The sequence below is a fragment of the Hirundo rustica genome, chromosome 17 (genome assembly GCF_015227805.2).
Source record: "Hirundo rustica isolate bHirRus1 chromosome 17, bHirRus1.pri.v3, whole genome shotgun sequence".
NCBI classification, from domain to species: Eukaryota; Metazoa; Chordata; class Aves; order Passeriformes; family Hirundinidae; genus Hirundo; species Hirundo rustica.
This window is the reverse complement of record NC_053466.1, coordinates 11,537,714-11,557,219: the sequence shown is the minus strand read 5'-3', so window position 1 is coordinate 11,557,219 and position 19,506 is coordinate 11,537,714. Positions and strand designations below refer to the sequence as shown.

Sequence of the window (19,506 nt, the reverse complement as noted above, 5' to 3'; positions counted from 1 at the left end):
GTCCTTAGTGAACTGGGAGAACTGGTCAAGACTTCGTGATGGGATCTACCTGTGGCGTGACTGCAGTTTTATAAATACTCATGGCTCCTTCTTCCCCCCTCAAAAAAAACCCCCAAACAACAAATTCACTACAGTCTACAGGAACACTTTTATAAAAATAAAATTTACATTGATTATCTCTACAAGGCCACATCAATGTTTATAAAACTCCATTAATTTTAGTATTAAAAAATATTATATGAAGATTTGATATAGTTAAAACATGTTAGTCATGGAATCCCGGGCTCATCCTTAAGAGATTTATTTTTGCAGGCCAGGAAGAGGAACCTAGTGTTCATGTGGCTTCCATCCTTCAAAGAAGAAAGTCATTATTACAGCATAGAGAAAATATCCAGTTAGGATAATGAACGTGCAGCTAACTGGCCCAACATAAAACCAGGATGCAAGGAAGTAGATCATCAGCAGAGAAATCAGAGTCCTGTAGCTGGCCAGAAACCTCAGACTGATCCTGGGTCCCCAGTTGTGGCTCGTTCTGTCCCTCACCACGGGGCTGTACCTGATTTTCTGTATGAGCTGGGGGTTGGTCAGATGATAGCGACACAGTCTGCCAACAAAATCATCCCTGGAGCAAAGCACTTCCATCTGATCAGCAAACTGAGGGGAGATGCATTTAATAGTTAGTGTCTGCCTGCAAAGTCTGTCATAAAGTAACTTATTTTATGATTTTAGGATTATAGGAAATGGGATCCAACTGCACTTTTAAACAGCAGAACTGTCTAAGTGCAGGCTTGCCTTGTGTTTTCATACCTAAGAGAAGAATTTGCTTTTCCTGTTTAGAATCATTCATTCTGAATGTTACTCCACTGTTCATCAACCACGAGTCCCTTAATAAATCACATTTGCAATGCTTTGTGTAGGAAAAGCAGAATTACAGGTAGAGAAGCAGGCCCCGTACTAGTAGGAAATACCCATCTAGCCCACAATGAAGATGGAGTAAGAACAAATGAAGTGGCAGAGGTGGAGTAAGGACCAGAGAGGTGCAGTGGAAGCCCAAAGGAGGCAGGGCTGTGCTCACCCTCTCGTTGAGCACCGAGGACAGGCGGAACAGCAGTCGGACCAGAGCGGCGTTCTCGTAGCTCCGGATGGGCTGGAGCTCCGTATCCCCCTGGTACTGCAGCTCAAACCGACGTAAGCCATTTATGATCTAGACATGGGAAAAGAAACACCTCATCTTGCTGCTCCCATCTGAAACACCTTTTGACTGGCACCTCTCTTAGCCCCAAGTAAGTTGCATTTCTCTTCATATAGAAGAAGTTTTTTCAAGAACGACCTCGGCGGTGATACGGAATCGTTTTTCTCTCACCTGGTACCTGCCAAGGGGTGTAAGAATGAGGCCATTCTCACTTGCAATGCAGTCTGGAAGCTGTTTTTTTCCATTCTCATCTTGAGCTGTCCCACACTTGATCATCATCTGGGTCAGCTGGGCTTCACTCAGCTGTGCAAGAATAACACAGTTCTAAAGCAGCTGTTTGATCCACCCCCTAGTTAATTTATTTCTCACTTAAACTCATTAGCATTGGCAGTCTTTGATAGCCAGCTCAGATACCAAGAACTGCTTAACAGCACCTCAGTTAGACATTAAAATGAGATAAACTTCTCCAGATTTGTCTGTGCTTGTCAAATTCTAGAGACGTGCTCTGGTTTATATCTCCCTTAGCTCCCAAGGAGTATCAAAGAACTGTCTCCTAGGGCAATTCTGTACAAGGGAGTGTGGCTGCAGAGAAATTAATCTGTTATTTTTAAGTTTAACAGTTTGTCCGTAGCTGCAGTTTTATTTTTAGAGCTCTACATTTAGAAGATACTGGAGAGTTTTTTAAATTGCCCATTTGGGAACATGAGGACAGGCTTGGTATAAATTATACAGTCCAAAAGAGTGGTCACTTAAACAAAGTAGGTTTGATAATTAGAAATTCAGAACACCTAATCCCATCTACATTGAAAATGGTTTTGAAGCAGGTAAAGTTGAGAAGATGTTAGAATTTATCAGCAAGGTCTCTGGCCAGCTTTGACCCCACAAAGTACAAGAGACACAGACGTACACTTGACGAGTCCTTACTCTTGTTCTCGCTGCACAAGTTCTTAGAAAGATGTTACTTGCCTTAAAGATCTGGCACAAATATTCCAGTGCCTTCTCTAAATATTCATCTGTCTTTTTGATGCTGTCCTGCCCAATTTCATCAAGGTCATTGCCTGTGTAGGAACCATTCACCTCAGATGGTGCAAATCTAAACCAGGAGAAGAAGGACTGGCTGGCCATCGTCTCTGCAGAATGGTCTGATATGGACTTTGCTGTCTGCTGTGCCTGACAAATTAACTGGGCCAGTTTTAACACCTAAAACAAACAAAAAACAAAAGAAAAATTATGTGGGACAAAGATAAAGGAGTACTAAGCATCAATACATGGATAAAACTGTGCCTTGACAGCTGAAAGTGAGAGCAATCCCAGTGAACTGACTGCCTTAGTGCAAATGGATTTGTGCTGACTGTTAGCTGGATTTCCAGCAGGGCAGAGGCAGTTCTGTTGAAGCATTTAAGAAACCTCAGTGCTGCTTGGGTTCTTCAGCTGCTTTTTTTTCTTTTTCCTGCTGCTTTTGTCTGACTTGCTGGTAGGTACTGATCAATCAGGAGATCACAGTAAGCATGTCTGAGAGGAAAGATACTTATATCCTGCTCCAAGGCAGCAAGCTGTTACATTAACTTATTATTTATCAAAAATAAGCAGATTTTTACAGCTGTGCTCAACAGAGACCCCTCAGGGTCCAGAAGTCACTGTCAGCAAACTAAATTATTCAGTAATGCAGGGTGTGAAGTTTTCCACTCTTAACTTCTCCTGCTATGGATGCTCTGCACTGAGCAAACATCTGTCACAGTAAAAAGACAGGTGACAAGGAGCCTGTTGCTTACCAAATTCCTGACTTCTGCACCAAACATCTGTTTATACTGGAAGTCCTGTCCTTCCAAGCTGTAAACATGACTCTTCACCTTAAATGAGGCATCTGTAACAGCTGGAGACCGTGATGACAAAAAACTCCCACCAAGAGTGGGGCTCATAAAAAGTCGGTGTTGACGGTGGGGAATAACAAGTTCTGGCTCCAGGAATAACTGTTCTCCTAGAATTTGGAAAAAGCAGTGAAGATGGTTACATAATACTGGTCTTGCTGGGGAAGGTCCAGCTGCCTTAAGGCTGCTGGGCAACTTTATTTAGAGAGAGAGAGTTCTAAGGAGAATTCACTGCTCTTTATTTACTTCTCTCTGCCCAGAGCAGAAAATGTCAGCGTGCATTTAATGCAGACCATAAAAAGCAGCATTTTAAGTTTGTAACATTTTTAAACAGAAGGCAGTGGGAAACATACTTCAGACACTGATACTTGTCAAATCTCATCACTTCTAAATCCCCTGTTATCCAGCCTAATTATCCTGAAATGCATGCATGACTCTTTTACTAAGTATAGAGACTTTCAGAGATATATAAAGTTTAAATCCTGAAGTATATAATGAAGTGATAAAAGTGTAAGAAAAACTGACAGTTGTAATTGAGTTCTTTAAAGAAGAGATGTGGAATGCAATCTGTGGTGATTAGAAGAGAACTACAGACTTACTAAACCAACTGACAAACATTAGTGAAGATAGACTTTTAAATGGTGAAATAGCATGAAAAACGGGAGAGGAGTCCATTCCCCTCAGTGCTTCTGAGATGAGATGCAATTGTTGTGAAGAAAGATTGAGACAGGACAACACAAGATGTCAAAATAGCCTTTTACCTTTCAGGATCATTTCAGCTAGATTGGGCTGGGCAAAGACTTTAGCTACTCGGAACACCATGAGGGCATTTTTTGGACTGACCAAGTCTGTTCGAAGAGCTCTGTTCAGAAATCCCACAAACAGCTTGGTATACATGAGCAGGTTTTCTTGAATGAAGGCAGCCCTGTCAAAGTGAGTAAAGGGTTTGTGAGTACAGCTATTTAAAGAGTTGTTATTTTGTCTTCTACCAAGTAAGCCACTAAGGGAATGTTCTATACTGTCTTAGGAGGAAGCAATTTCTACATCTTTGGAAAGGTGATAAATTTCCGTTGAGACAAAAAAGAATACCCTCAAAACAAAAACTGGAGTCCTAAGAAATCATTCTCTAGTCTTATATAGGAACTTAATTCAGGCTGGTGCTCCTGAAATCTCATTTTACTCAGGATCTCCTTGAGCTTTGGCTCAGGTCAGTCCCAGCTGCTCCCCTCCTCACCATTTCTCCGGGACGCTGCGAGGCAAAGGCTCCGTGCTTTGTGGTGGCTTTTCGGGGGCGTACCTCCAGGGCTGCAGGTAACTCAACCACATCTCAAGAACCTAAGCAAGATCACACATAAACCCACATGAGTGCCAATACTTTTTAGGAAAGGAAGGCGGGAAGGGGTTTTTTGTTAATTTTTTTTTATCTGTTATATAAAGAATTCCACTGGTCTAGAAAAGAGAGATGTAAAGACCAAGAAACAGCTGCTAAACAGCAATAACAAATATCTAATTCTAATAACTAGTTCTAATAACTAGTTTTGTTGAGTACAGACTTAGGTGGAGAAGCAGGTACATACTGCTCTGAAAGAGGCATCCAGGGGCCAGTGGCCAAAACAGTGTTGCAGAAAGATATAAAGCTTCTCCTGGACAAATCGAGGAATCACAACCCTGCAAAAAGTTTCAAAGACATTCTATGTATCAACTGGCAGCAGATTTTAAAAACAAAACACCCAACCCTACCAACCAACCCAACACACTTTCACAAATACAAATAGAGAAAGGATTGAGCAAAATCGGTTCTTTTTTTTAAACTAAAACTACTTCAAGCCATTGAATTTCAACTAAAACTATTAAATACCAAATACTAAACCAACCTTGCCCAGAATCCTCTGGTAGCATTTTCTTTTCTAGTGCAATAGCTGCTGCTGAAGCTGCCCCCCTCAGAGGCTCTCCTGTACTCTTAATAATGTACTTCTGTATTTAGCTTCAAAACAGCATAATTCAACCTCTCAGAGAAAGCTGAGGTTTACATGGACAAAGCTCAGCTTTTCAGTTCTGTACATTTCAGAGACGTGCTCATGCACCAACCTTTTAAACTCCTCCAGTGGGCTGGCTGTGTGGGAGTGGGCTGAAGGGGAGAGAGGCTCTGGTTTCAGGCTGTTGCTGAAAGCATGCAGATGTTTCACAAGCAGTCTCACCACCAGCACGTGCTCTTCAGTGGGCTTGAATGACTCCTAAATTCAAAGCAAAAGACAAGCAACTAATGAGTGTAATTTGCTAAATGTTCAGGGAATTCAGGAAAATTATATTCTCAGACTGAAATACAAGAAACGCTCTCTTCCTTCTAGGTTCTTCACCATAGTTTGGTGCCACCTGATTTTGGACAGGTTTGCTCCCCAGGACAAGCTGCATCAATCTTCTGCCACCAGTTCACTAAGAAACAGCAGCATATCTGGATTGTAAGAAAAATTATCTACAGTACTCTAATGCACTAAGTTTGGGGCCAGCTTTAAAGAACAGAATAACTTGTAGATTTTGACTTACCCCTTTCTGAAAAAAGAATATTCAGCCTTTCATTATGGCTCTAAGTTCATTGCTGCAGAAGCACAGCAGGTCCTTTGTTTATGCTCATGGCTGGCTCTACTGAGTTCTCCTTCCTATGCTGGTACTCATCGGCCTTACAGGAGAGAATAATCCTAGACAGTTACAGTCAGAATCAGAACTGTTTCCATCCTGTCAGATCCTGTTGGTTCTAAAATGCTCTCAGGGGTGAAGTAGCCTGGGTGGGAGCAGCACAAGGAGTGATGGTGACCACAGTGATGTTACTAATGAGCAAGGGAGTGTCTGATGCAGCAGGGAGGTGAAGGAGGCAAAGACGTGCTGGTTCTCCTGGGTGTGACTGTGCAGCCAAAGCACACACTCCTCTGCTACTGTCAAAGCCTGAGTAGTGAACTAACCCAAATCCACCACTGAGGGCAGATTTTGAGATTTGTGTTCTGTTTCACAGAAGTTGAGAAGAATAACGTACATGAAATATAAGTTACAGCTGCAAATATAATGTTTTAAAGTGCTGGAAAGGTGTATTGGATTAGCTGCAAGGAGTTTCCAGTGTTGAGGCAGGGAGGGAGTGTGTGTGTCTGTGTCTTTATGTCCCTTCTCAGCAATGCCTGAGGCAAAGCAGATGTCTTTTTACACTCCTTATGATTTTGAATACACTGTGACATTCACTCCAGGCTCGATGACAGTCCTGTAGTGCAGCCAGAGCCAAGACTCTTCTAAGAGAGGGATAAACCTGCAGTTCTAATGAAGGCTGGGCTTGTTTTTGACAGCTCCAACTTGTATCAGTATGTTTTCTACAGTCCTGATGAGTTTATGCAAGAAGGTAGAACTCCAAGAAGTTGTGTGGTCCTTGGAGTTTGGACCAGGATCTCCACAGCAATTTGAGAGGCTGAGTACTCCGCTACAGGCCTTGACAGGGTGTCATTTTAAAAACCCCAAGCCCCCCTTGAAGGTACCTCTGGAATTTACAAAACCACCCTATTTCAATACATCATTTCAGCTGATGGTAGTAGTTTTTCCATACAGCAGTTCTTACAATTTCCTCTTAGGCTGGATCACCATTATGAACATCACTGGTTTAACAACTACTTTTCCCCACATGGGTTTTTGTTGTCAAACCTTTTTGTACAGGATGAATGTGTGCCATTCTCAACTCTTAATACAGTAATTACAAAAGTGTAACAGTAAAAAAGGTTTTAAGTAGTACTTTCTATGTTCCTTTCTAAACAGCACCTTGAGATATTATAGCACTCAATTAAAACAAAACAAAAAAGATTAAAGAGCAGGGAAATGCCATGTAGTGCCAAAGAGCTTTATAGTACATAAGCTTAGCCCTCCCGTGCCCAAAATGAAGACCCAATGAATAAAGGGCTGAAGTAAGGAAAGAGGAATCAGCAATCTGTTCCAACAGGAATGTTTTTGCATGCACATTTCCTGAACAATCTGCAAATGTACCACCTGTGCTTTTGCAAAAGTGGACAGTCAAGTTGACATAGCCACCATAAATTTAGGATTATCCAATGACATTTCCTTGGCTAAAAACCCCCAGATGTTACCTACCTTAATCTGGGTGACAGCCATGCAAACTCTGATCTTTTCTTCCACGCAAGGTTTGCTTAAATGACTACTGTGTGAGGGGCAGAAATCTGCCATTGGTGACAGCTTTGGTGCCAAAAAAACAGCATAGCTGGTAAGTCTCACATTGCAAGAATGCATTTCTAGAAACAGAGTTGCCAATTAGCCCTCATAACATGCTAGAGTTTAACTCTTTTCTCCATGACCTTTGCTAATATCTCTCAGTATCTTTTTCACTGAAAAATTTGGTGAATTTCAATGCATTGCTCTCAAATTGTAAAACCACACCTTGGCAGAAGAAGCTGCTGTACAGCCAGCACCAATACACTTCGCAGATTATATGATGGAACGAGATTTTTAAAAAGGAAACAAAATGAAAAGATGGTAATACTTGGTATGCGTGGAGGGCCTGGTAGCTGGATTGGGCAGGACTACCGTGGTGTTTACTGGAGATACTGAGTCGGTAGTGGAGAACCTCCAGCTGAGACAACAGAAACAAAAAGGAAGGGGGGAGGGAAAAAAGGAGAGAAGAGAGCAAGAGAAAAAAAAAGTGAGAATGAGCCCAAGGAAGAAGGGTGGGGGAAAAAAATGAACATCACAAATACAGTCAGGGACAACATATCACAATAACAACTGCAGCCACAGTATCCTCTTTTTTCTGGTGTTCAGTAGATTGATTCCACAGTGTTTCTCACTCTTTAACAACTTGGAAATACAAGTAGAGTGGCTGGTCTCTTTGCTGCACTCACAGCGAGGACTGGTGGGGGCTATGGAGCTTTTGCCAAATAAATTCCCCATTTCAGAAATAAATTGAACTGCAGCAACAAGGATTTACACACTGTTACAGTGTTTTATTAAAAATGGAGTAAGAGAGCAATATTCTGCAAGCTTTTTTTACATTTATTTTGAAAACTCTGCCACGTCTTCCTGTTCTGCTGGAGTATGCAGAAGCAGCTAGAATTGGACTTTCCTGTCCAGAGAAATCCTACGTCTTCTCTCTACTTAAAGGCCATTTGAGAAGGCTGCAGGTCTTGTGAATTTCCTCAGAAGAGGAAATTCCTTTTGCTGTCAGGGAAACATTACCCCTCTAAAAATGCAGAGACATACCTAGCACAGTGCTATATGCTGAAGCAAAAGGCATCTTGCCATAACACTGAAGTGTCTGCAAGCCTCAGCCAGATCCCTTCTTGAAGGAACAAGCTGACCAGTATTTTCTGACTATGACAGTGAAGAGGATACTGTAGCAACAGTGACACACATGTATGAAATTAATGAAAAAAAACATAAAACAAAAAATGTACACTACACAGACCCCAATGACTGTTGTCAGGCATCTAAACTAACTCTCCAGATCACACCTCTGCTGTCTTTAAACAGCCTCTACCCCATCTCCTCTGCTGGCAGCTTGGCAGCTTTTGGTTTCACGCCCTTAGAGCGGCAGGATTGCTGCTGCAGGCTCCCCAGGAGCTTGGGCAGATTGTCTGCTCCCAAACCGACTGCCCTGCCACAGGGATCTGCAACCCCCTGGATTTTAATGGGTGTTCCACATGCAGTGCTGGGGGCTGAACACCTGGCATTGGAAGGTCGGGAAGCATGACAAAGTTTTATCAAACTACTTCTTTTTAAGCGTTTCTTGTGGTAACAGCAGAAGGGAATAGGAAAAAAAGATGCTGCACGCTTGGACTCTAGATCATCAGAGAGAGAAAAAACAAAGAGACAAAAAGAATTGGAAAACAGTTGAATTAAAAGGGAAAACAGTGACAGCATAGCAAACAGCATCACCCTCAAGTTCGCAGCAGACCCAAAAAGAATTCAAAGTTGCAATGTGTACCTTCTCAAAAGAAATTATTTACTATTTATTCTCATTCCTCTGCATTCTACTTATAAAGGGAAGTCTGTGATGACATTACCAAGGTTTAAGGAAAAATCTATGATTCTCCTTCTCAAGAAAGTTACTTATCTGAGATCTGTCTTGGCCCATGAAAGCAAACAAATCTGGCTGCTGGACAAAGAGTGAGCAAGTTCCCCAAGCAAGCAGGTTCTGCAAGTTCTGCAGAACCTCATCCCACCTTCCAATACAGTTATGCAGCCATTTCAAACCACTGATGGGCAAACAGCTCGAGATCCAGGACTGAATGGTCACTAATTACCCTTCCTCTCAAACACACAGAAGGCTAAATGGAAAACTCAAGTGAACCCACATAATTATCAATAATTTTAATACAGTGTAGGGTCATCTCGTGTTTCTGTCAAGGTCTGTAATGCTTGTGTTAAAACAGAGCTTACACATCTGGATGTTCCACTTCCTCATCTGAGGAACTACAAGGCAGACTGCTCTCCCTCAGCCCAGCCAGTCTACAGAGCTCAGTTTAAGCATCACAGGCTAATGAACAGCGCTGCCCCAAGCTGATCTGGAACCTTTCCTCACCCTGCAGGAGAGATCCTTCACCCATTTATGTATCATAGGGGAACTCCAGTGCCCCATTCCACTCTTCCATCCCCCCAAAGAGGAAGACTTCCTATTTTACATGTTCATGATTACTTCCCATCAAAGATGAAACTAAAATACCATCAGGGAGTTGTGGCCTCAGGCTGTGGCTCAAAACACACCTTGTGGAGGATCCTGAAGTGCTGCTCTCAGAGAACTGTAAGCTCTACCTAGGCCCTACTCCACCATAACGTGGAGAGTCATTGTCTGCAACTGCTGCTCCCTAGTGCTAGAAGAGAGCATCTGAAATACAGAGGGTGAACAGAGGAGAGAAGTTTAAAGCAATCATCATATCTGGCCTAAGCACAGCGCCTGATGCACAGAGACTGGACAGACAGACAGACCAAAGGTACTTCAAGCAAAGCCTTTCCATCACAGGTGCACAGCCATGCTGCTGGGAGTCCCAAGTGGAGACTTTGCAACAATAGTCAGTTTGTATTTTGACCTCAACTTTGAGAATGAAAGACAAAACCCATCCCATTTCAGCTCTCCAATGTTTTTCCCTAGCAAAATATAAATGTGTTTTATTTCATATCCTGTGGAGTGAAGGATTTTTCAATCAACTCTTATATTGCACTTCCACACAGGAATAAATCCTGAGTAGCTTTTATTATTTCTCTCCCCTTCTATGAAAGTCCCACTGTGACCCAGAGGGAATTCAGAGGATCAACATTTTCTCCTTCAAATTCCCTTTACATTTATAATGTCTTCAATCTTAGCCTCCCCAACACTTACTTACTCCTTACATGCAGTAGTTTGTTACTGAACAGGCCACCACAAACTGCTTACAACAGTGCATTATCTGAGCAAGAGCTTGTCAGATAATCCAAATTCTGTAGCTACAGAACTGCTTCTGACACCATTATGGTGAAAAGCGTATTTTGGAACATGAAACAATAAAAACGGCAGTTTAGTAAGATTTTTTTTTTTTTCAATTTGGATTTAGGCCAAAAAATGGTTATGGATGTTAGAAATTACTAATTGATATTTCAGTAACAGTTGCTGTCTCAGCTGGAAATCAATTTTAGCTATGTTTACAGTCATGTTGTCCCAGTGGGATTTAAAAAAATGGTTTTATAGTGGCATCTTCTCAATCGTTAGTACTTTGATATTGATGTTCAGATTGTTGTGACCATCCCACAAACTCATCTTGAACAAAAAAAAAAAGAAACAAAAACCATAAAAGAACAAAACTAACACGACTTCTGCAATGAAGGCAAATCTGGATGACACACTTATTCACAACACTCTTTGTAACTGGATTATCAACTCTGGCACACTTATGTAGATACTCTGGTAAGTTATTTCTTTCCTTTGTACTAATATACAAAAAAAAGTTCTGCACAGAATAGGAGATTTACCCCAAGGTAAGAGCTCAACCACCAGGTGCCGTTCACAAGTGCAGTACTAACTATTACCTTGACATGAGGGGACTGCATTTTCTGATACATTTCCAGGGAATAATGATGAAGCCACATTTCAACAAAGATCTGCAAAACAAATATATTCTCAGTGAGGGAAAGAGAAATAACCCCACACTGTCAGTCAGAAGATAAGAATAAGGAAGACCACAGTATATAACTTGAAAACTAAGCTGTACTGGTAAATAGACAGCGCCTATTCAAGATGTTTCAGGTTATCATGCCAAAGGCTGAGACGACAAACTCTTGGCCCCTGCCAGGTATCAGTCAGCTCAGCAACAATGTAGGAACTTGTTTCAGAACAACTGCTAAATCCAGATTTTCTTTTCCTTCCCTTGAAAATGAGCAAAAGCAACTTGGCTGTGTTTAACCTTTGCCTCTGCATAGAGCATAGAATTGATGTAACATTTAAAAAAAAGAAAATCAGGCGCAAAAACTTTTCCAGGAAAAAAATACTCAAATGCCTGAGATCCGTTGTTAGACCCTTAGTCTAAGAAAGATATCAAGTGCCTTTCTAAGCTACAACTTAACAGCTTCACAGTGGTTCTTTGTTGCATTAACAGGAAGCAGCAGCCCGCACTGCTCAATTTCAAAACCAAGCTAAAGCAAACTGACCTGCCTCTGCTTCAAAACCAACAGATCTCAGTGAGCAAAAAACGTTACAGGGCATTTCCCTCCTTAGATGCCACGTACCTGAAGCAGTGTTTCTGATCTCCAGATCTCCTGGGAGGCTGGGTCAGCGTTCACAGAGGGCTGGTGGGCAATGTGCCGTTTCAGCAGGCTGGTGTGGTGCATGCCATAGGAGGAGAAAGGCACGGCTGGGGACCTTTGAGGACAAACGCATGGAAATACAGAAGTCAGGAAGGCTTGGTGCAGGACAGGGGGATGTAGGGATGTATCACTGCTTTTAATCAGTATTTTACAGAATGGGTATTTTATACACTTTAAAACCGTCTTTCAAACTGCATAATTGATTACACATTTCAAAATTCTGTAACCTCTTGTAATTACTAATCACTTCAACTACAACCAAGCACTGCATCGCTATTCCCATGTAATAAGTACATACAGATGGAAGTGTGGAGGTGTTTTCTGCTTGTTTGATTTTGTTCCAACTGGCCATATTTTGTCTGCACTGTTCCCACAGCTTGCCCCTGACACTGTAGCCATTACCTGGGAGTAGGGGAAGGGATAGCTCCCCCAGGATTTGAAGAAGGTGGGGGAAGGACACTTCCTTCTGTGGGTAGGAAACACTTGAGGTACGTGTCCACCAGGATGAAATAAGCACTGTTGGAAGGGCTGACATGATGGGTGACAGGTGAGTTCTGTAACAGACACACAGGATATACCTGGGGTTAAACACTGCTGCTTTAAGCCAGTGCTGGGGAGTGATGGAAAGACCCCCTGAGCACAGGAAAGCCCAGTGGTTAGAGAGGGTGAACTGGCAGCAAAGCCCCTCAGAGCAAAGGAAAATGAGCTGTAAGAGAAACGTTCCTGTGGCAATGATTGTAACCAAGAGCAAGAGAGGTAACAACAGGCAGAGGAACCAAATAACCACAGCCCACAGCACCAAGCTGTGGTTCTGGCTGTAGAGAAGCCCTTTCTGGATACAGGAGGAGAGAAACAATTTGGAATCCATTGCCTGCTCCTTGTTGGCATGAGACTGCTTACTGGTGTATCCAAGGTGAGTATTTTGTTTATTATCCAGTCTTGGATCATCAAGTGAATCAAAGCAATAACAAATTCCAACAGAACAGGTGAAACTGCTGTTAGTTTAGCTACACAGCACCCCAGCAGGCTCTTAGAGCATTATGGAGAAAGGCCAGTACTATTTAAAGGGGAAAAAAAGGTGAAAGGTACTTACCTTCTGTGTAATCAAACTAATTGCAAAGTAAAACATGTAATATTCAAATGGATCTGGAAGAAGAGAGTTAAGGATCACATAATAAAAACCAGGTACAGCTGTTAGATATTGGGAGATGCTGAATAGACACTACACGAGTACTTTGTCTAAGGTACCTTGCTAAAACTTTTGAGCAAATTCAGCCTTGGCTTCTTGCTTTCCAGGCGATTGAAACATTGGTAATTGAGGTGTTCGCTGTGTGACAAAGTGTTTGTGCTTCTCTTGGCACATCTGACTAATTCAAAGTGAAACCAGCACAGCTACAGCCACACTGCTTCCAAAAGCTCTCTAGCTGCAAAGTGAACGTGCCCTTTTCCTACCATATTGCATAAACTACAACTACTTACAAAACCAGAAATTGTGAAATACAGGCTCTACTGAGAAACACTGGGAATTTTGTTGTTGACTTGATCAAGGCCAGAAATTCTTCCAACAAGGGTTTATAAGAGGATACATTTATTTTAAATTGTAATCCAAACATTTCTAATCAGCCCAAACTCTTCAGCATGACCATGATTTACCCCACATACATACTAAATGTAGAACAGAAAATCTCACGATTTCTCAGTTTTAGATATTTTTAAAAATTAGATACCCAACCATTAAAAGGATACTAAGTGCCAAATTCAAACCTAAACCACCAGACGAAGGAAACTGGACTTTGTTGTGGTATAAAGAGCATTCTGGTAGGACTTGCTCTTGTATTGAAGCCTTCACTGGGCCCTGAAAGACAGAGTAACAAAATATTCATCTGGCTACTCAGCATATTGCAAAGTATGTTTTCAGATAGCGAGATTCTGCATTCCAGCATTCTGGGACGATCTCTACATGCAGCTCAGTGGATTTTATTGCATTGCAGTAGTTCCACCAAATGCAAGGTCTTTAGAGAACTCTTAACGTTCTCTCTGAAAATAAGTATTCAGTACTTCTTTCATTTAAATTCAGTATTTTTTTTAAAAAAGCCTTCACCATGAGTTTTCCAGTTGGAGCAGGAGCAGCAGAGTATTGGTGTTTGGCTGTTGGTTTTGTCCAGGTAATTGAGCTGTGGAGCAGCAATTATCATATAGTTAAATGAGGTTTCCTTTTGTTAAAGACTGTAGGACTATCTGAACCAATTTCTAGACAGCATGTAGGTGGTAGCAACGGAAGAAATAACAGCGAAACAAGTCTGCAGATGAACGCTTTTCTTGGAAATGTGACACTCCATATCCAGGACAGCAGACTTCAAACACAGAGGCACACAGAACAGGCAGGGAAGGCAGTGATCTGTGGTAAGTCTGGAAAACTATGTTCAGTCCTGCCACTACTAATAACCACACAACTCTCTCTGGGGACAGAGTAAGAATCACAGTGCAGTTTTCTTGGCTGAACACACATAACCAGCTGCTGAGAACCAAAATCTCTAGAGATTTTATGGCTGGGAACTCTCCTCTTGCAGGAGCCATTTCAAGAAATGTGTCTGCTCTAAAGCTGGAGCACTGAGGCTACATCTCAGCCTATACAGAAATGTAGGTATAAAGTGCATGCAGAGTTCCAACAACTACATTCCCTTCTTACACACTATTCAGTTACTCACTGGAAGATATGAGACTGGGAAATCATATCTGTACTCTTCTGCTTGGAGTTTGTAAACCAGCTTCATCATCGGGCCACTGCAAATAAGCATCAGAAAGTGAATCCCATGGTAAAAACCCTCTGCTCCCTCACTTCTGTGAACTTAGATTTGCACAATGGAGAAAGGTCAAACACTGGTCACTTGTTACCTATTCATTTCTTAATGTGTGCTGAAATGAATGAGTTTACCTGGGATCCAGGAAATCCAAAGCCACGGAATATTCAGTAGGATTTGTTCTTCCTTGCAAGCAGCGAAGGTTCCAGCCCACGATGATGCCATCCAGGCTGCCAAAAATGCTTTCCACCAGCCACTGGAAGATGCCATGTAGTTCCTTCAGGGAAAACAGACACAAAGAATTAATGTACACAATTCCTCACTTAGGCAATCTCTACTGCATACACTAGAACACACAAAGCCATGTCTGCCATTTATTTATAGCTGTTTCTGGATTATCACTGGGCAAATCATCCATTCAAAACATTGCATTATAACATGGCAATTATGGGAGACCTATCCTGATTTCTGATCACACAGAAGTTGCAACAATGCTCATCAGCATCACTTGCAGTTATTTTGCCATATTTTAAGAACAAGTTTTCTTTGTAAACTGAGGCTGAAAGGTATTAATGAAGGGCAGTAAAAAGAAACACCCCTTAAAGACTAGAAAAGGCTCTTAATTCTTGACAACACTAGATTCCCACTGTTTCACTGGAGACCCCGAAAACTCAGAATCACTGAATCAGTTAGGCTGGAAAAGAGCCGAGATCATGGAGTCCATCCTGTGACCAAACACCACAGTGTCAACCAGACCATGGCACTGAGTGCCACATGCAGCCCCTCCTTGAACACTCCCACGTGGCTCCACCACCTCCCGCGGCAGCCCGTCCCAGACAGTTTGTCTTGATAAGACAAAGAGGAACAAAGAAAACAGTAATAAAAAAACAAAGAACAACAACAACAACAACAAAAACCCAACCACAATTCCCCTGAAACTTGCCAAGCAGCGAGGTTCTGAACAAGCAGAGACTGCTCACCTTGGCAGGCAGCTCCTCGATGACGGTCTCCAGATCGTGGCACCTCTGCGCAAACGGTTTGTTGACACAATCCGCCTTCAGCGTGGCCTGGGACAAACCACAAGGGAAACCCGATCACAGCCGCGGGGCAGGACAACACTTACCGCGGCCAGGACGTGCGAAAAACCCCCCTAGCGCCGCTGCTCCGGCGCAGCATCCCTGCCGCCAGCCGAGGCTGCACGGCCCGCGCCGCGGCTGCCTTCACAGGCACAGCACCCATGCACCGAGACACCGCACCGCTGCCGGCCCGGCCCGTTCCCGCGGGCTCGCCCCGCCGCAGGAGGAGGCTGTGCCGCCGCGGCGCTGCCCTCACACGCACCAGGAGGAAGCTGGGCTGCTGCAGGTGCGGCCCGGCCATGCCGCCGCTCCCGGCCCGTCCCTCAGAGCCCTCTGCGCTGCCCCCGCCCGCGCGGCCCTTGCGCGTCACGGCGCTTTCTGATGACGTCACGGAGGCGTTGCCATGGAGACGGGCCCGCGCTGAGGGAGGGCCGCGCCCGCGGCGGGCGGGACTCGGCGCCTTGGCGGGGCCGTGGAATGTCCTGAGCTGGGAGCGACCCACAGGGACCGCCGAGTGCAGCTCCTGGCGGTGCACAGCTCACCCCAGCAAACCCACCCTGTGCCTGCCTGAGCGTTATCCAAACGCCCCTTGAACTATGTCCGGTCTGGACCCAGGAGCACTGTCCTGGAGAGCCTCTTCCAGTGCTCAGCCACCCTCTGGGAGAAGAACCTTTTCCCGATACCACGTCTAAACGTCCCCTGACTCAGCTTTGTGCCATTTCCTCGAGTTCTGTCCCTGGTCACCAGAGATGAGATCAGTGCCTGCCCCTGCAGTGCCCCTCGTGAGGGTGTTGCAGACCACAGGGAGGTCTCCCCTCAGTCCTCTCCAAGGTGAGCAAAGTGCCCTCAGCCGCTCCTCATAAGGCTTTTCCTCCAGACCCTTCCCCACCCTCGTGTCCCTCATTTGGATGTTCTCTAATAGTGTAATGTCTTTTTTTATACTGTGGTGCCCAAAGCGGCACACAACATTCCAGGAGAGGCTGCAGTGCCGAGCACCGTGGAACAATCCCCTCCCTTGCCCGGCTGGCGATGCTGGGCCTGATGTACCCCAGGACACATTGTCCCTCCTGGCTGCCAGGGCAATGGTCACTCACATCCAGCTTTCCAGGACCCCCAGACCCTTCCCACAGCCTCTCTCCAACCTCTCATTCCCCAGTCCCTACACAGAGCCAGGATTGCCCTGTCCTAGGTGCACAGTCCGTCACTCTTGTTAAATTCCATACGGTTGGTGATTGCTCAGCCCTCTGATTTACCGAGGTCCCTCTGCAGGACCTCTCTGCCCATAACCCGTGGCCCATAACCCGTGTTTGGGGCTCCGGGGTTTTCTTTCTCTTCGTACCCAGAGATGTGTTAAACACCCGCGGTGTCCCGGGGGGCCGCTCACAGCCACGCCCGGCTTGGTGGGGCAGGCGAGGCCATTGCTGATCCTGGCAGCAGGATGAGCACCGTGTGAGCAAATTAACAGCAGTCAGTTAAAAATGACCCTATACTACTGACTTTTGCATTCATGTATTAGCTTTTACATGTTGTTATTGATTGTAAGTATTCAAATATAGCACAATTTATAACCCCTTTTAGCTGCTTGCTAATATAACATAATCTATCATCTAAGTATGCACTGTATAGCCCATAGAAATAGTAGTGTGATGAATATGTTTTATCTATGTATATAACTTGTAGATTATAGAAATAATGGTGTGATGAATGTATTGTACTGTAGGTCCTAGCAAAACATAAGATGTTAAAATACTTCTATGTAACTGAAAGAACTGTATAAAGCAATTAAGTTGTTTCCCACATCTGCTGACTGACCTCTCCAAGTGATAACAGTGACACAAAACAGAGCACCCGAGGACAGTCAGAGAAGAATTTGTTAACTCCTTGTTATCAGGGAAGTGTGAAAAAACAGGATGAAACCACAAGAAGGAATAAAATATATTGAGGTGATCTGCAGAATGTCATGCAGATAAGACAGAGTGAAAAACCAACAACAAAAAGTTCCTGCAACACCAAAAGCTCCCAAGATTGTTTGAATAATGCATGAAACTTATGAATATGTATGCACCTTAGTAAATTAACAGTATATAGATAACGCTACCTTAATATACTGCCGTGTTCGTTGGCCAATAGTCAGGAACACCCCAGCGCTGGACATTGTCCTTTTTTATTCCCTTATTAAAATTTTGAAATTAGTCTAAGAGGGAATTTTCTTTTTTCTCAAGGGCAGAGGCCGACCTCACTGACAACACCCCTCCTGGGTGCTCAAAAGGACAGTTTTTTCCAAACTCTAGCGCACACGTGTGTGTGTGTCCTGTGCTGGATGTGATGCACACACGTGTGCCTGTCCCGGCTGGGATTCCTGCCGTGTTTCACACTTCCCTTTGTAGACAAACGGTGAGTGAAAGCAAGTCCTTGAGGGGTCGGTCCTTCCTCCAGGTGGGGATAACGAGCTGCTTTAGCTCCGGAAAAAGCAGCTGGGACTTGATGGCAAAGATTCTGCCATGTGTTTATTTGGTGTAAAAGTTACACGGGTGAGTGTCAGGACTTAAGGAAACAGTAGACCTGGTGCATTTTCAGTGGATGGCAGGATAGGAGAAAGAATGCAAGAAGAAATAAAGGTTTGGGTAAATATGTGGAAATGCAACGCTGGAAGTGCTCAGTGGGCACAGCTCAGTGATGCCTGTTCAAACAGATAGCTGTGTGGGAGAAATGTATCAAATTATTTTAAGAACTAATGGAACTGCTGAGAACTGTGGAACAGTTTGGTGTGTTCTGGAGCCTACTGAAATCGATGCTATAGGTTCATTATCCCTCTCACACAGATCATTTTCACAAGTATATATCAAGATTGTATATGTATTTTTTCCCATTTTGCAGATGCAAAGACCAAAGTCCAGAAAAGTCACCTTACCTAAGTATCCTCTGATTTGTTACTTATGTAGGTTGCCTTTTTCCCTCCCTCACAAATTTTAGCTGCCTTTAAGCCATAGCAACAAGAAAGTCTTTTTTCAGTTGTTGGTATGTTTTTCCTGAGAGGTATTCCTGAGGGAGTTGGAGGCTGAGCTGTTTTCTGCAAGTATGGATTCCATGTTTTGTGTTTTTATCATCCATTGTCAGATGTTTCTGACAGGTGAAGAAGTGACTAACCAGCCATACCAAGAGCTCTCCCCAGGTAGCCTCACATTTTGTCATCTTGGTGTAATCACTAGAGCATCAATAAAACTCTAAAGAGGTAATTAAGTCAATGTAATTGTCATAAAGATGAATAACGCAATTTGTGCATAGAAGATTGAGTTAATGCAACACCCAGTTACCAGAAAATCCATGAGGAAAAGAGAGTTTCTAAATCCTCCAATGCCAGCTTGCGCTGTTACTGATGCTCAGGTTAAACATTTGGGACAAGTAACGGAACCAGACTGTGTGGTTCTGGTGCTTACAGTGCTGGCTCTGGAGCTCACACAACCTTGTTTTCTGAAAGTTCTACTAAAAACCTTTGAATTAATTCATATGAGGTATCCACTGTGTCATTCACAGGCATTGATGGGAAGTCTGGAGTGTTACATCAAGGCTTTAGTAAGTGGCTTTTCCCCTTTAAAATGAAGTCACGTTTGTAGTGAGAGATGCCATCTTTTATACAACTGATGGATATCAGAGGGAGAAAGAGAAGCTTTGGGACACTGCATTTTCTCCTGAAGTCTGACTCAGATGCAGCAAACAAGTCCAAGCTGGGAAAACGTGACTGTAACTTTAACTTA

General features: G+C 43.5%; 1 protein-coding gene across 2 annotated transcripts; it reads right to left on the bottom strand.

The window, feature by feature from the left end:
* Nucleotides 1-119: 119 nt before the first annotated feature.
* On the bottom strand, nt 120-16,111 carry SMPD4 (sphingomyelin phosphodiesterase 4). Of its 2 annotated transcripts, XM_040081190.2 has the most exons (19): nt 16,014-16,111; nt 15,656-15,742; nt 14,810-14,952; nt 14,583-14,658; nt 13,621-13,729; nt 12,968-13,020; nt 12,277-12,428; nt 11,797-11,929; nt 11,101-11,172; nt 7,586-7,675; nt 5,149-5,294; nt 4,638-4,728; nt 4,295-4,395; nt 3,822-3,985; nt 2,965-3,170; nt 2,159-2,392; nt 1,364-1,495; nt 1,076-1,204; nt 120-654 (listed from the first exon to the last, which is right to left on the bottom strand). In XM_040081190.2, the coding sequence occupies exons 1-19, from the start codon at nt 16,050-16,052 to the stop codon at nt 328-330; spliced, it is 2,484 nt and encodes an 827-aa protein (XP_039937124.1). In that variant the 5' UTR covers nt 16,053-16,111; the 3' UTR covers nt 120-327. The 2 variants fall into 2 exon arrangements, with proteins under 2 accessions (XP_039937124.1, XP_039937125.1); XM_040081191.2 differs by lacking the exon at nt 7,586-7,675.
* Between the last annotated feature and the right edge of the window lie 3,395 nt (nt 16,112-19,506).